Source organism: Dipodomys merriami, unplaced genomic scaffold, assembly GCF_024711535.1.
Source record: "Dipodomys merriami isolate MVZ:Mamm:240054 unplaced genomic scaffold, mDipMer1.0.p SCAF_5, whole genome shotgun sequence".
Classification (NCBI taxonomy): domain Eukaryota; kingdom Metazoa; phylum Chordata; class Mammalia; order Rodentia; family Heteromyidae; genus Dipodomys; species Dipodomys merriami.
The window spans coordinates 40,587,871-40,604,259 of NW_027206068.1; the positions used below are offsets into that span (position 1 = coordinate 40,587,871).

Sequence of the window (16,389 nt, forward strand, 5' to 3'; positions counted from 1 at the left end):
TCAGGGTAGTTTGCATAGAAAGTGATAGAAATGTTCAATGTGAATGGTAGCTGTCAATGTCTTTTAAAGGGAAGCAAAAGCATGAAAATGGAAAAAAAATTGTTTTGTTATGGTTTGTGTATGAAGTGGCCACAAAAGACTTGTGTCTTTAAGGCTTTGCCCCCAACAGGTAGATTCAATCATTGAGATGTGATTGGATTATGAGGGTTCTAACTTTATCCATGGATTAATGTGTTGCTGCGTCCATAGCTCAATAGGCTATTAGGAGGCAGGGCCTACTTGGGGAAAGTGGGTCATAGGAAGTGTGCCCTTGCCCTAGAAATATATCTCTTGTCTGGCAACTTCTTATCTTTCTCTACTGCTTCCTGGCTGCCATGCTATGAACTGCTCTTCTTCACTACCTGGTCCTTACCATAATATTTGGTCTCATTTCAGGTTCACTGCAATGGACCAATTGAGCATGGACTGAACCCTCTGTCACCATGAGCCAAAATAAATTCTCCTTTAGGTATTTTGTCACAATCATGAGAAACTAATATAGTAAATGAGGAATTATTGTATCCGCTTTATCAAAACAAACAAATAGATGCAAATTTTCCCTAAATAATTTTGCTCCTGATATCAGTTTTGATTTGTTTTCATTCTTTAATTACTGGATTGTTTGTCTGAATTACCAGTGTGTTTATAGATTCCTAAAAAACTTGAAGAAAGTAATAAGCCAGTGTGGTGGTGCTCACTTGTGATACTAGCACCTGGGAGCTGAAGTAAGAAGGCCATGAGTTCAAGGCTAGCCTAGGCTATAGAGCAGGTATGAGGCCTGCCTGATTTACACAGTAAGCTCTTGTCTCAAAAACAGAAAAAAAAGAAAGACAGAGAGAAATTGTTGGTAAAGAGCTATTGATGAAATAGTTAAGAGATTTTGACTCAGTATGGTAAATATTTTTTTAATTTAAAAATAAACATGGAACTTGGTGTGGTGGTTCAAGCCTGTATTCCTAACTACTTGGGAAGCTAAAAAGGGGGATCATGGTTCAAGGCCAGCCTGTGCATAAAAGTTGCACACAGTAATTTTGGAGGGGGGAAGAAAAGGCTTCTTAATATATGATTTAACCATAGAATTAGAACAACATGTTTTATTTACAGCTGAAGCCAGTTATTGTGTTGATCTTCAGAATCCCATAGAATTCAATCCCCATCAATTATTTGACCTCATCTCTTACTATTCTTGTTAGTTCTATTTAAGTCGCCTTGCCTCCTGCACTTCAGTCTCGCTCTAGCTTAAGGACCTTTGAATTTATTATACCCTTATTCATTTCTGTGTCTCACTATTTTATGTTTTTCAAATCTTTGCTACAACCTTATCTTCTTTTAATAACTTGAAAGAATGAATCACATGAATGAATGTATTGTAAGGAAGAGTCAAGAGCACTAATTCTACAAGCTTGCCCTTCTAATAGAAGTCAGTGCACAACTTTCAACATTTATTAAGCACCTATTATATGTAACAAGGCACATATATGATTGGTTGCTGTTAGAAATGGGAAACATTGAAATACCCTTGTTGCTTTAGCAGGTTTTCTTGAACATTTTCAGCATAAACTGAGAAAGCAGTATTCACTAATGAACAGGAATAATCTGTCTGGTATCCTGGGTTTCCTCCTCTTAGACAATCAGTCTTAACTAGTCCTAACTCTGTTTACCTTGATAAGTGAGTAAATCACTTCTTCTTTTTTTGATCTCAATTCTTTTATTCCTGTGATAAGATGTCTAATCTCACTCAGTATCCGGTTCAAATTGGGATAACGGGACAATTTGTACTTGGTTGTTTCTAGTTGGTACAATTTGCATGTAATAGTGAGCTTGAGAGAAGAAAAATTCTTAAATCTATGATTTCTGAATTGGGGGCTATTGGAATTAGATTTTGGCTTATAGTCAAGGTTTTAGTCTGTCCCTATTTCTTTTTAAATCTAACTTTTTTGGGGGGGGGTCCGGTCGTGGGGCCTGAACTCTGGGCCTGGGTGCTGTCCCTCAGCTCTTCAGCTCAAGGCTAGCGCTCTACCACTTGAGCCACAGCGCCACTTCCGGCTTTTTCCTTTTTCTTATGTGGTGCTGAGGAATCGAACCCAGGACCTCATGCATGCAAGATAAGCACTCTACCACTGAGCCACCTTCCCAGCCCCTAAATCCAACTATTCTAAATCCTATTTTAGTTTTCACCTCCCAGTCCTTTAGTTCAACCTAGCTTAAAACCAAGGAGAAACAGTATGACATTAAAATGTGTAGCTCAGCCCAGGAATGGGTTTGAGAGTGGATGATAAAGGATGTACTGAGAGAGCAGATGAGGATTAGAAAGATAAGATAGCATAGCATTGTTCAATTTATAAACCTGGCTCAAATCTATCCAACAAATTTACTACTACAAATTTAGGACAGTGTGCTACATCACTACATTAATGTCAAGATAGGTATGATGTATGCCACCAAGGAGCTGGGAATCCTGAGCTGAGAGTCCTGATGTATGAGCTGAACCAAGACTCACACAATTAAAAAATCATCCAGGGACACAAAGGAAACACAAGGGGAAATAAAACTGTCATTAACTCAGATGTTTTAACATGCTAGGGTCAATCATACATATTAACAATCCTTCCGAAAATCCTAGGTAAGATCAGAGAGGAAGAGTAACTGTTTTTAAGCTCATTAAAGCTAGAAAGCTAATGTAGACCAGCTTTTGTCTCCGTGGTAAATTCTCAAGTTCAGGCTTCTTTCAGAACACCATAGCTCCAGGAGTGGCAGGAGCATGTGCACTGGAACAAAGAGTTCAGTAAAGCTATCTATCTGGTGGTAAGCTCGTAGGTAGGCCTTGAAGGATGCAGCTGAGATGGGGGTTTAGGGAGGGGCTTAGTCAAGCTAGGCTGAAAAGGACTCCTCCCTCCAGGCATTTTTTCCATTAGTCTTTTCAGCGCTCACCATTCTCACCCTTAGGCGTCTGAGATTTCTGTAATTTGATTAAAAAAAAATGCTTTAGGTGCCCTGAATCCCTGAGACGGTAGGTGAATGACAGGCAGGCCAGGAAGAGAGGGGAGGGGGGGAAGAGAGAGAGAGCGAGAGCGAGCGAGAGAGAGAGAGAGAGAGAGAGAGAGAGAGAGAGAGAGAGAGAGAGAGAGGGAGAGACAGAGAGACAGAGAGACAGAGAGACAGAGAGAGAGGAGAGAGAGAGAGACAGAGAGAGAGAGACAGAGAGAGAGAGAGAGAGAGTGTGTGTGTGTGTGTTGGGGGGGCAGGGGCGGATCCTGATCCTAGCTGGGGCGGGCCCGAGTCCCGGAGGAGGCGGGGCCACGGGCGGGGCTTAGTTCCCGGGGGCGGGGCCTCCAGCGCACCTGCCAGGCGCGTCGAGGCCTGCCTGCGGCAGCGGCTGCGCGAAGTGACGTCCCCTCCCCCGCCCCGCCGTGTGTTTACGTGGAGACGAAGATGGCGGCGGTGACGGCGCGGCCCGTGCACACCGGGACGATTAGCCCGTGAGCGCGCACTGGTTCCACGGGAGGGGGAGGATCGCCGGCCGGGCCCTGCGCCCCGGGCCGCAAAGCCTGCCTCCTCCTCTATCTGAACCGCTCTCTCCTTCCCACCCGACCCTCCCCGACTCTTTCCCCGCCCACTCCGCAGAAGCCATGGAGGACGAGGAGAGACAGAAGAAGCTGGAGGCCGGCAAGGCGAAGGTAGGAGAGTCCCGGGTCAGCGGCCCGCGGCGGGAGGCGGTGGCCGGGACCGGTGGGAGGAGGCCCGGCGAGCGGGGTTCCGACGCCCCCCCCCCCCCGCCACGCGCGGCCCGGGCCCGGAGGGAGGTGGGGCCGCGGCGTCTGCCCCGCTTTTCCCGAGGGGAGCAGCCGGGCGCCCCTGCCTGGCCCGGGACACTGCCGAGACCGTGCGACCCCGCTCCCGTAAATGGCCGGAGAAAGCCCTTGTGGTGGCCGGGAGCCGCTCCTCAGGGGCCTGTCGGTCCTTTTTCCCGGGTGGCGGCGGCGGCGGCGGCGGCTTTGTGCGGGTTTTCCAGGGCGGGATTTGGGCTGGTCTTCTCCCCGCGGGGGGCTGTGCGCCGCGGCCGGCCCGGCCCCGCGGCTCGCCGGCTCTCCCGAGTGAGTGTGTGACAGGCCCGTGACAGCTGGCTCGCCAGCGGTCGGCGGCGGCCACAAGTGCCCGTGGAGAACTTGGCCTGTCCGCGGCGTCCTCCGAAGCTGGTCTTTGTATGCCTGTCGGAGGGCTGTTTTTGTCTGGTGGCTTCGTGGTGGGTTTTTTTGTTGTTGTTGTTGGTTTTTGTGTTGTCATGGCACACGCTTTTGTAGCCTGCTCTGCTGGGTTGGAACTTGGGGGACAGAAAGGTTCCACGTAGCAGGCAATACTTGTAGAATCTGCTTTGGTGGTTTATTTGTTGTATGTGTGAGCTCGGTGTGTGTGTGCGCGTGTGTGTGTCTGTGTGTGTAAAATGCTGTAAAGCAAACAATAAGGAATTAGACACTACCGTTCTTCAGTGGGTGTCATTAAAAAACGTGACCTAGACAGAAATATAAATTGAATAGCCTATTTCTTTTAAACATAATTACTTGTTTGAGCCTGTCCTCTGGTCAGCCCCGAAGGCCCCAACAATGAAATTACCTCTTATAGGTCATGTTGTCTTTTAAAAAACTAATTGTTAGCAATCATCCTTGGACCACAGTTTTTAATTATATTAACTGTTTTACCTCTCTGTCTTTCCCACTCTCCACACAGAAACAAAGGAAACCAGCCCAGTGGTTTCAGTAATAAATATGGGCCATACTGCAGATATGTAGTAGTAGATGTATCCAATGCAAGTTTGTTAAAAGAATATGTACGTTAACTTCCTATTTCTAAAATAGAATTGGCTTTTCCATGTAGCCAGGTGGATTTTTTTTTTAAACAGCCATAAACAGGAAAGTGAATCAGGGCATTTTCTGAAGCCCTGTTGCTTAAATTTGTGCAAATCATGTGCATGCACAGAATTCCAAGCATAGTGTGCGCCCCATCAATAAGTGCACTGAAGTTCTCATGAGATGCCTCATTTGTTATCTCATAATACTTACTACTCACCCCTAAGTGTGCCCTTCCTAAATGTATATCCTATTACACAGGCTACTACATAGGGTTCAATTTAGACAGACATATTTCATGATTGAATTGCTTGCCATGAGTACCTGATTTGGAAAAAATAGAATTTTAGTTTCCTTATATGTGTATTACTTAGTCTTTCAGAATTGTCCCTAGTGGGCTGGGCTGAGGTGGCTCATGCCTATAATCCTAGTTACTTGAAATAGGAATTCCATTAGTGTCACACTTCCCAAATCCATGAGACTTACCTCCAATTAACCAACCAAAACTGGAAGCTTGGCCCGTGTTGAAGAGTGTCAGCTATGAACCAAAAAAAGAAGCTGAGCAAGGCACTGGGTTCAAGCCTCAATACCAGTACACACACACACACACACACACACACACACACACACACACACACACACACACACACACACACACACACACACACACACACACACACACACACACACACACACACACACACACACACACACACACACACTTTCTTCTATAATTGAGGTTTTTTTTTTCCAGTGAAAAATAAGTTTGTACAACTTGTAAAGCAAGGTATATTTGCTCCAGTATTAACTATACAATATAACACTCAATAGCTTTTAAAGACAACTTGAGAATAATCATAAGTTGTGTAAGTACTATGGAAAATTATAAAGTCATAAGTTTATGAAAATTGATAGGAATGTGGGAAATAGAGTGAAAACAGCATAGTTAAAAATAATAGCTGGCCAGGGGCCGGTGGCTCACGCCTATAATCCTAGCTACTCAGGAGGCTGAGATCTGAGGATCACTATTCAAAGCCAGCCCAGGCAGGAAAGTCTGTGAGACTCTCATCTCCAATAAACCACTAGAAAACCAGAAGTGGTGCTGTGGCTCAAGCAGTAGAGCACTTGCCTTGAGCTGAAGAGCGCAGGGACAGTGCCCAAACCCAGAATTCAAGCCCCATCACCAAAAAAAAAAAATGTGTATATATATATATATATATATATATATATATATATTAGGAGCCCACCATGGTGGGACAGGCCCATAATCCCAGCATTCAGGAGGCTGCATCATTGGAATGGCGAGTCCAGCTTGGACTACATTCCAAGATCAAGCCTGTGTCCAAAAAGAAAAAGTGGCCAATGTGCCTCTGATTATATAAAATAATATTTATCAAAATGAACTCCAGGAAATGGAAACAAGAGAGCTTTTTTCGTTTTGTATTCTTTTTGTTGTTTATCAGTCTTGGGGAAGCAAATGAGAGCACATAACTGGAGGGACAGAGGGTGAACAAATGCAGCAGTAGTACTGAGACACTATGTTGAAAATAAACTGTACAACTTGTGGATGGGGATGGGAGGGAAAAGCTGGGAGAGAGCAAAGGAAGTGGTGACATTGTCCAAAAAGAAATATAACATTTCCTGATTTATGGAACTGTACCTCTCTGTTTATCACCTTTATAATAACAATAAAAATAAATAAAAGTAGTGATACATTATTTTCTTTGTATAAGCATACATACATTTCAGTTGGGACTGAAAAACTGTATTGTAAGTTTTATTCTGAGGCTGAGGGTGTAGCTGTGTGCTATAGGGTGAAAAGCCCTGGATTCTGTCCTCAACACCAAAATATTTAAAAAAGTAGTTCAGCAAACCTGTATTGTGTTCCTATTTTATCAAGACCTGGAAATGGAGAGAAGCTGCCCTATGTTTCTTCTTTCTAGTTACTCAGTTATAGTGGGAGAGACAGGCATTGGACAATCAGTATAGGGAGAGTAAAGCGTAGTGGGATTTGGGGTTATTGTTTTCACTTATTGTTAAAATAGTTTTAATGCTTCCACCTTGTTTTCTAGAACACTGTGCAAAGAAGGCTTTAGTGTTAAGATCAATGCAGTCTAGCATCATGTCTGTCAGGTAATAGTTATTCAGTAAATCTTTGCCTATTGAATGAATGAGCAGATTGACTTGAGTCCATCATGGGTACTGATTTTACTGGAATGGTTATAATTTAATAACAGTATAATTTTAAAATAGAATTCAGAATGTTAATTAGGAATTTCATATTGATATCAGAAGCAGTTTCCAAAATTATTTAGACTTGGTTCTCTAAATCTTATTTGCTCATTAAACTTTATTGTATTTGATAACCACAACTGTTTACTTCTGTTCTTGGTAATTGATAAACTGTTCCAATGAAAATTTTATTTTACCTAGACCTCATAAATGATCATTTTAAAAAAAAGCTTGTATATACAGTATAGCTTATGTTATTAAATACTTTATACCAACCAAAAATATGTAATAATAGAACAAATAATAATATTTAGCTGTTGAGATCATTCTGCAAAAACTTTTTTTTTTTTTTGGTTGGTCGTGAGGTTTGAACTCTGGGCCTGGGCGCTGTCCCTGCGCTCTTCAGCTCAAGGAGAGTGCTCTACTGCTTGAGCCACAGCGCCACTTCTGGTTTTCTAGTGGTTTATTGGAGATAAGAGTCTCACGGACTTTCCTGCCCCGGCTGGCTTTGAACCACAATTCTTAGATCTCAGCCTCCTGAGGAGCTAGGATTACAGGCGTGAACCATCAGCGCCCAGCTTGCAAAAACTTTTTGAGTTGGAAAATGTCAGGTTAAAAAAACACAAAGCTCAGCACTGGTGTCTCATGCCTGTAATCCTAACTACTCAGGAGGCTGAAATCTGAGAATCAAAGTCAGACCAGGCAGGAAAGCCTATGACACTCTTATCTTAATTTACCACCCAAAAGCTGAATATGAAACTGTGGCTCAAGTGTTAGCCTTGCACAGAAAAGTTCAGGGACTGTGCCTATATTGTGAGCTCAAGCCCCAAGATTTGAAAAATAAATAAAAATGAAATGAAAAGGTTCTGCACACATTTTAACATGTGAAGACACCTAAAAATGTATATTTCTGGTACATTTATAAATGGTAGTTATCTTTGGGAAGTAGGTTATAGATCTTTTATGATCAGGCCAATTATTCAGATGTTATATTTCAAAATAATAGAATTATTAAGAATCTGTGTTTTTTATTTTTTAATGTTTTGGTTGGGGTCAGTTTGGGGCTTGAACTCTGGGCTTCTCTGTATTTTTTTTTAAATGACAATAATAGAAAAGAACAGGAGGAACAAAATAACCAGATATCCTATTTCAATGATGTCCTGAAGCTGTAATTCTTCCTCCAGGATTGCTTGCTTGATACACTTCAGAGTAAATTATTAGACATTTATAGATCTCCTTTTAGTTTTGTCATTCTTATCCTTGCCTTGCTGTCAGTTCTTATGTAACCCTGTTCCTTTTCACTTTGCCTTTTCCTCTCCTTGTCAATTTATCTATTTTTTGTTGTTTCTTTTTGGTGGCACTGGGATTATTCTTTCTAGGCAGACAATCCACTTGAGCCACACCTCCAACCCACTGTTTGGTTTAGTTATTTTTCAAATAAGGTCTTAAGCTTTTTGCCAGGTGCTGGCTTTAGGCTGCGATCATTCTGATCTCTAGCTCCTGAGTGGCTGGTATTACAACTGTTTTCCACTAGACTCTGCTTGTTTGTTGAAATGGGGGAGTCTTGCTATCTTTTAGCCCTGGCTAAAGTGCATCACTAAAACCAACCTTACTTGCAGTTTTAGATTTTCTGACCAAATAACTCAGAAACTGAGGTTAAGAGAGATTTGTAAAAATCAAAGACCTTTGGAGCACAATGGAATGAGTTTTATGTCTTTAGTTTTTCTGTTGTTTGGTGGTGCTGTAGTTTCCTATTGAGGCCTCAGCTATGTCCTTAGTATGATGTTGCACATACCTGCCTGATACCTGCAGCAGCAAGACATTTATATATTGTTAAGTATCATTTCAGAGCTAGAGTGATCCCATTTACAACATGCTATCAGGGATGGTTCTAGATAGGCTGTCTTTCTATTAAACCAACTCCACTTCATTTTTTTCCAAGTTATTCATGGTTATATAAACATTAGTATTAGTGGGCAAAACTAGAGGACCGTTGTATATTAGTATAAAGTTTTTCCCATAAATTATATAAACTATATAATCTCCTTCTAACAGCAAAATCCAAAATTTTACACCAGCTAGTCGGGATTTTATATAATTGACATTATTTATTGAATAACTAAAATTGCCTTCTACATCTTTAACGTAATTATCTGATTTGTTTTTCCATTGTTTGCAGTTTGAACAGTTGTGCCAGTTGTATGTGAAAAGGACAGTGTTTTTGTGTAAGCTACTAGACAAGACTTTTCAATTCCTGCTTCCACCATAGTAGCCAAAGTTATAGTGTGAAATTGTACTTTGCATTTTTCAGATACACTACCCACAGCTATGTTACTGTTCTCCCTCCTTGTTTTCTTTTAAGCCTTCTAGGTTTTATACTTAGGTGTGACTGATCTAAAAATAGCTTTCAAAGTAGATGCCGCAGTTTGATGCTTCTCAGCATTTGTATATTCTGGTGCAATGTCTTAAAACCAACTTATGACCTTGAGACTTTGCTGAAAATAAAACCAAACAAGACGTGTCTAGAGAGATAAGATGGAGGAAAGAATGAACAGAACAGACTTCTTGAAATGTATTTAGAGAAAGGTCCCTGAGGCAAATTAAAAAAATGCAGCTATATGAGCTGAGAAGTCATGGTTTTGTTTGAAAACTTCTGTCTTACTCTTATCATTGTTCAGTCTCTTAGATATATTCCATCTTCCTTTGCTGCTGCTTTTCTGTGTGTGATCATTCAACAAGGAGGTTCTTCTGTCAAGAAAACAAAAAGCTGAAAAAATGTAGTCAGTAAAAATGGGATAAATCTAAGAAATTGGACTGTTACAGGACTGGGGCAAAAATTGGATCCAAACTAAACTGTAGCTTACTTTTGTAAAAAGAGTTGTAGTGCAAGCTCATCTTTAACTGCTACTGATTATTAAAATGTAAGCAAATGCTTTCTTGTATTGCAGCTAGAGAAAGTTCTTATGATAAATTGCTAAATATTATTGGTAAAGGACATTATATTTATTTCTCAATAATATTCCTCTAAAATTGGACATTCTGTGTAGTGTTTCTTTAAAAACTTTAATTTGGAAATGCTACTGAAAATTTAGAAGTTTATTGAATATTATTTTAAACGTGTGTGTGTGTGTGTGTGAGAGAGAGAGAGAGTGAGAGTGAGAGAGAGAGAATTTGGGTGTATGAAAGAGAATGAATTTAATCTAGCAGAAAAGGCACTAGGATTCTTGGACATTTATTTTTCTCATTTGGTCAGTGAACATTTTTGAACGCCTACAACTGCAACTATGGATTTTTACTTAGCAAGCATTTATTTAAGTCATTACAAGTTCTTATTGTCTGGGAATAATACTATCACAGTATGTGGAATGTAATCTGTGTTTTGAAGGATAAGTGGGATAATGGTAGAAAGTTTTTTTTTTTTTTTTGGTAAGTTTGTTCATACTGGTGCTCTAACTCAGGGCCTCATATATATATATATTTTTTATTGTAAAAATACTGTACAGAAGGGTTACAGTTACGAGTAAAGTAATGAGTACATTTCCTATAGAGCATTGTTACCTCCTCCTTTGTTTTTCCCCTACCATCCCTTCCCTCCTCACCTCCCCAGCTTCTCCCTCCCCCCCCCCACGCTGAAGTTGTAAAGTTCGTTTTCAATGTAGTGTCTTGTACATCTCATTGTTACAATGGGTCATCCTGTATCTTTATTTCAACATTTTGTTTTTTCCCTTTACCTCTCCAAATTAAAAAAAAAGTATATACAAGATGCAGGGCACCGGAATCAAATGCAGTGAAAACAGGGGTTATACCATGGGGGAAGAACAAATAAAAGAGACAAAAAAAAATCACATAGTACATGATAAGTACATTAAAACCAAGCAAGAAAGATAAACCCTCTTGTGTCCCTATCTTGGGGTTTATTCGCTTAGCATCATTTTATATGGTCATATGTACATAGCTTTTGACCTTTTCTGCTTGTCCTAGACATATACTACTTATTGCAAATAAGGGAAACCATGGGACTTATATTTCTTTGGGCCTGGCTTACTTTGCTTAATATAATTTTTTCCTAGTCTTTCCGTTTCCTGACAAATGGGGTGGTGTCATTCTTTCTGATAGAGGCATAGGATTCCATTTGTGTGTGTGTGTGTGTGTGTGTGTGTGTGTGTGTGTGTGTGTGTGTGTGTGTGTGTGTGTGTGTGTGTGTGTGTGTGTGACATTTTTTTGATCCATTCATCTACGAGGGGCATCTGGGTTGTTTTCATATCTTAGCTATGGTAAATAATGTTGCGATAAACATAGCTGTGCTGGTAGCGTTAGTATAGCCTTGTTTGTGATTGTTTGGGTAAATGTCAGGGCCTCATACTCTTAAAAGGCTTTCTTGTTCACAATTGGTGCTCTACCACTTGAGCTATGGCTCTAAATCCAACTTTTTGCTGGTTAATTTGGAGATGGAATCTACCAACTGTAATCCTTCAAGTCTTACCCTCCTTAGTAGCAACACCAGCAGCTGGTTTTTAGAGAACTTTTTCAGTTCTTTCCATGCTAGCTTTATATGGTTTTTAAATTGAAGTGAGACATAACAAAGATGAAGCATTTTAAAGCAAACATTTGAGTGGCATATTTATTATGCATCTACCACTTCTATATAGTCCCAAACACATTTATTATCCCATAATAAAACCCTGTGTTGCAGACACTTTCTATTTTTTCCTCCTCCCTTCATCTACTAGCAACTATCAATTTACTTTGTTTCTATGGATTTTCATATTCTAGATAATTCACATAAATGGATTAACTCAATACATGACTTTGTGGGTGTGGCTGCTTTCCGTTAATATAATGTGTTTGAGGCTCACCAGAGTTGTAGCATGTATCAATACTTCATGCCTTCTTTTGATTAAATAATATTCCTATGTGCCTATATACCAGAAATTGTTTATATTTTTATTCATCAATAGGCATTTAAGTGGTTTCTACCTTGTAACTATCATGAATAATGCTGTCATGAACATTTGTGTACAAATATTTGAGTACCTGTTTTCATTATTGGCATATATACCTGGATCATATGCTAACTTTTAACTTTTTGAGGAATCACCGAATTGTTTTCCACTCTGGCTGTACCATTTTGCTTCACTTTGGCAATGCATAAGGATTCCAGTTTCTTCCTATCTCACCAACATTTGTGTTTTCCTTTTTTTCTCATAGGCACCCTGGTAGGTAATCTTATTGTGGCTTTAGTTTGCATTTCCCTGATGATTAATGTTATTGAGCATCTTTTCATGTACTTGTTGATCATTTCCATTTCAGGTGCATTCTTAGCCTTTAGGGAAATATCTTGCTGAGTCTTTTGCCCATTTTTGATTGTGCTGTTACCAGCTTGTTTTACATACTATTTACATACATATTAAATGTAATATTGTATATTACATATATATAATCAACATTTATATGTATATGGAAACTTGCTTGTGTGCAAGAACAAAGCAGGCAGGAACATGAATTTCTAGTTTGATTATTTTTCTGGGCTTATTAAAATGTAAACTGTTACTTCCTTTGAATATAGGTAATTTGATTAGAGCATCATGCTAAAATTTGATTTCTATGTTGGCTAGTGAGTCATTGAGTTCCCTACAAGTGCATTTAGTTGGTCCAAGGAACAGCTTTTGGATTTTTAGTTTGATCATTACCAATCCATATGTACTGTGGGGCATAAAAAACAAACCTTAGTCTTAAGTAATGAAAAGGTCTTGTATTTTTATATGTGAACACAATAATCCATATGTTTGTTTCACCAATGTAAGATAGTTTTGTTGTAATACTCCTCTGTTACTTATTTTGGTGCTTGTTACAAAAGACAGTTTTGGTTACTTAACTGCCTATCAAGGAACATAAAGCTTTGATTGAGTTACACATGGGCTGAACATTATTAACAAATACTGACTGTTCAAAAATTTAGCATTGCTCTAGTAGTAGTGCCAGATTATTTATTTAAATCTGTAGATTTTCTGTGTAGAATTCATTCATCCTTTTTGTTGAGCAATGTTTTTTAGTTGCTTTTGGGTTTAGTTGCTTTTGTGGGTTAAGATTCACAGATGTTTATGTCATTTAACGTTCTCTAAGTCTAGGGACTTCGTGTTTATGCTATTATTTTTAACTTCTTTTCAAGAGATGATTTCTTAAAGCTTGAAAGTTATTTTGTCTTTTTGGGACTACAGTAAGCTTTGTTGTACAAACTTTTAGAGATTTGAGTTTATAATAAATTGTATTAATCAATTGTCTAACTTACAGTTCTCTGAAAAACTAACAGTAAGAAGTGGGAATGAAGCCAGGGGCTGGTGGCTCACGCCTGTAGTCCTGACTACCCAAGAGGCTGAGACCTGAGGATCACAATTCAAAGCTACCTCCCCTTACCCTTGATCAGAAAATTCCACAAGAGTCTTATCTCCAAAAAATTTTCCCCTCAGAAGAAAAAAAGAAAAAAGCTGGAAGTGGAGCTGTGGTTCAGTTGGTAGAGAACTAGTGTTGAGGAAAATAAGCTCAGGGACAGTGCGCAGGCCCCAAATTCAAGCCCCAAACCACCACCACCAAAAACAATAAAAATAAAATAAAAGAAGTAAGGGTGAACAGTATCAAAATACACTGCATCTGTGAATGCACATGGCAGAACAAAGCTAACTGGAAGCAATTGAACTACAAGGATAGTGGGGTTGGGGAAAGTAGGAGTAAGCAAGGGGCCAGTCTGATTAAATTACTGTCTGAATATGTATGAAATACCACAGTGAAGCCCTTTTGAATAATTAACATGCACTTTAGCAAAAATGAATATGAGAAAAGTGAAACGTGCTCTGTCTGAGGTGTGGGTAGGAGCAATGAGGTGTAGGTAGGAGCAGGGAGAAAGGGGGGGAAATGAATGTGAATATGATCAAAATATTTGATGTGTGCACATGTATTAAACCATTTTAATACATGTGCACACATCAAATATTTTGATGTGAAGCTTGTTGAGGCTAAATTGGGAAGAGGGAAGGTCAGATGAGGGAAAGTGATGGAACAGGTGATTCTGGTTATGTGGACATGCTAAAATAAAACAACCTTATACAACTAATTGCTGTCAATTAAAAAAAATCACAGCATACAACCTTGAATCTCTTTTCAGTTTTTGCTACTGAATACGCCATAAAATTCTTTATTGCTTTTATTGTGGGCTCTGTGATTAGGTTGTATTTATTCCTTGGGGTCTCGCTTTTATTTAAGTTGGCATTGTTTTATTGTTTCTACAGGAGAGACAAGGTCAGGGACCAATTATAACTAAAATATTACTTTTCTACATGTATCATGAACAATTGTGAAAGTGTGAGAGGGAAGGGTAGGAGATTGCAATAGGTATGGAGAAGTAATTTCAGTTAGTTCCCATACCATTTATGTTCTGTTGAGTGTATATGGATATAGTTACATTTCATATACATTTGACTTATTTCTTAAGAGTCAAATAAATTATTTGATGTTCTAAAGAACAAGTCTAAGAAAATGTAGAAAAACCTCATTAGGCAAATCAAAACAACATTGAGATAACATCCCACCCCAGTTAGAATGGCTATAATCAAGGACTCTAATAACAACAGATGCTGGATGGGATGTGGACAGAAGGGAACCTTACTGCATTGTTGGAGGGAGTGTAAACTTGTTCAACCACTTTGGAAAGCAGGATGGAGGTTCCTCAAAAGACTCCACATAGAGCTCCCCTATGACCCAGCAATCCCACTTTTGGGCATTTACCCAAATGTTTACAAACAAGACCACACTAAAGCTACCAGCATGACTATGTTTATTGCAGCATTATTTACCATAGCTAAGATATGGAACCAACCCAGATGCCTCTCAGTAGATGAATGGATTGAGAAAATGTGGTATATATACACAATGGAATTCTATGCCTCCATCAGAAAGAATGACATTGCCCCATTTGTTAGGAAATGGAAAGACTTGGAAAAAATTATATTAAGTGAAGTAAGCCAGGCCCAAAGAAACATAGGTCCCATGGTTTCCCTTATTTGCAATAACTAGTATATGTCTGAGTCAAGCAGAAAAGGGTCAGATAAGTTGATATTAGGGAAATGAACCCTAAGATAGGCATTCAAATGGTTTTTTTCATGCCATTGTTTCTAACACATTTATAAGATTATTTCTTTGTTGCTTTGTATGTTACCCCCACACACACACAGTATAACCCCTGCTTTCACTGTATTTGATATTTGATGTCTGTGTAATTTGTGGAGGGGAAGGGAAAAAAAACAAATCGTTTAAATAGGGATACAGGTAGACCCGTTGCAACAATGAGATGTACAAGTCATTATGTCAAAAACGAACTTTACAACTTTGGTTGAGGGGGAGGAGGTTTGGGTGGGTGGGGGAAATGGTAAGTGATGGGAAGGGGAAACAAAGGAGGAGGCTACAATGCTTGATAAGAAATGTACTCATTGGGGCTGGGAAGGTGGCTCAGTGGTAGAGCGCTTGCCTTGCATGCATGAGGCCCTGGGTTCGATTCTTCAGCACCACATAAGCAAAAAGAAAAAAAGCCGGAAGTGGCACTGTGGCTCAAGTGGTAGAGCGTTAGCCTTGAGCTGAAGAGCTGAGGGACAGCGCCCAGGCCGAGTTCAGGCCCCACGACTGGACCCAAAAAAAAAATAATAATAAAAACAAAGAAATGTACTCATTATCTTGCCCATGTGATTGTAACTCCTCTGTGCAGTATTTTCACAATTAAAAAGGAAAACTTCATTAGCAAATGCCTACAGGGGAGACTTATAGGAAGTAATGAGGCTTAGCTAAAAATTATATACATCCTGTATAGGATCACTTTTATTAAAACATATTAATTACATTATGATATTTCCACATTGTATACTTACTCCTCTATTACTCTTATCACTCTCAATCCTCCCTTTCCAGTAACAATTCTTAAGACAAAGATTGAGAAAAAGGAATATTTGTTGGTTGAGAAGTGTGTAAAATATGTACATATTCATGAAATGAAAGGTGAAATAAAGTAAGATTTAAATAGGTTTCAGGGTTTTAATCAAATGGCAGAAGAGTCAGTATCTTTCCCCTTGATTCTAGATTTAATTTTTTAATATTGTAAGTTTTTTCTTTCTATCTTATGTGTCATCATATTTTCTGGGTACAGTTTATACTTAGAATAAAAAAATTTCTTTGAATCATTCTGTGATTATTTTCCTGTCTTGTGCACAATTATCCCAAATCTCATTGCTTT

General features: G+C 39.4%; 1 protein-coding gene across 10 annotated transcripts in view; it reads left to right on the plus strand.

The window, feature by feature from the left end:
* The first annotated feature begins 3,030 nt into the window (after positions 1-3,030).
* Positions 3,031-16,389, plus strand: part of Akap9 (A-kinase anchoring protein 9) — a 130,390-nt gene continuing 117,031 nt past the window's right edge. For 8 of the 10 annotated variants that reach the window (XM_069996457.1, XM_069996460.1, XM_069996459.1 and 5 more), the window contains exon 1: positions 3,455-3,716. In XM_069996457.1, the coding sequence (XP_069852558.1) occupies positions 3,669-3,716 (48 nt within the window). In that variant the 5' untranslated portion in view covers positions 3,455-3,668. Of the gene's footprint in view, positions 3,050-3,454; positions 3,717-16,389 lie in introns of those variants that run through there. The other 2 variants (XM_069996454.1, XM_069996453.1) reach the window with 2 other exon arrangements.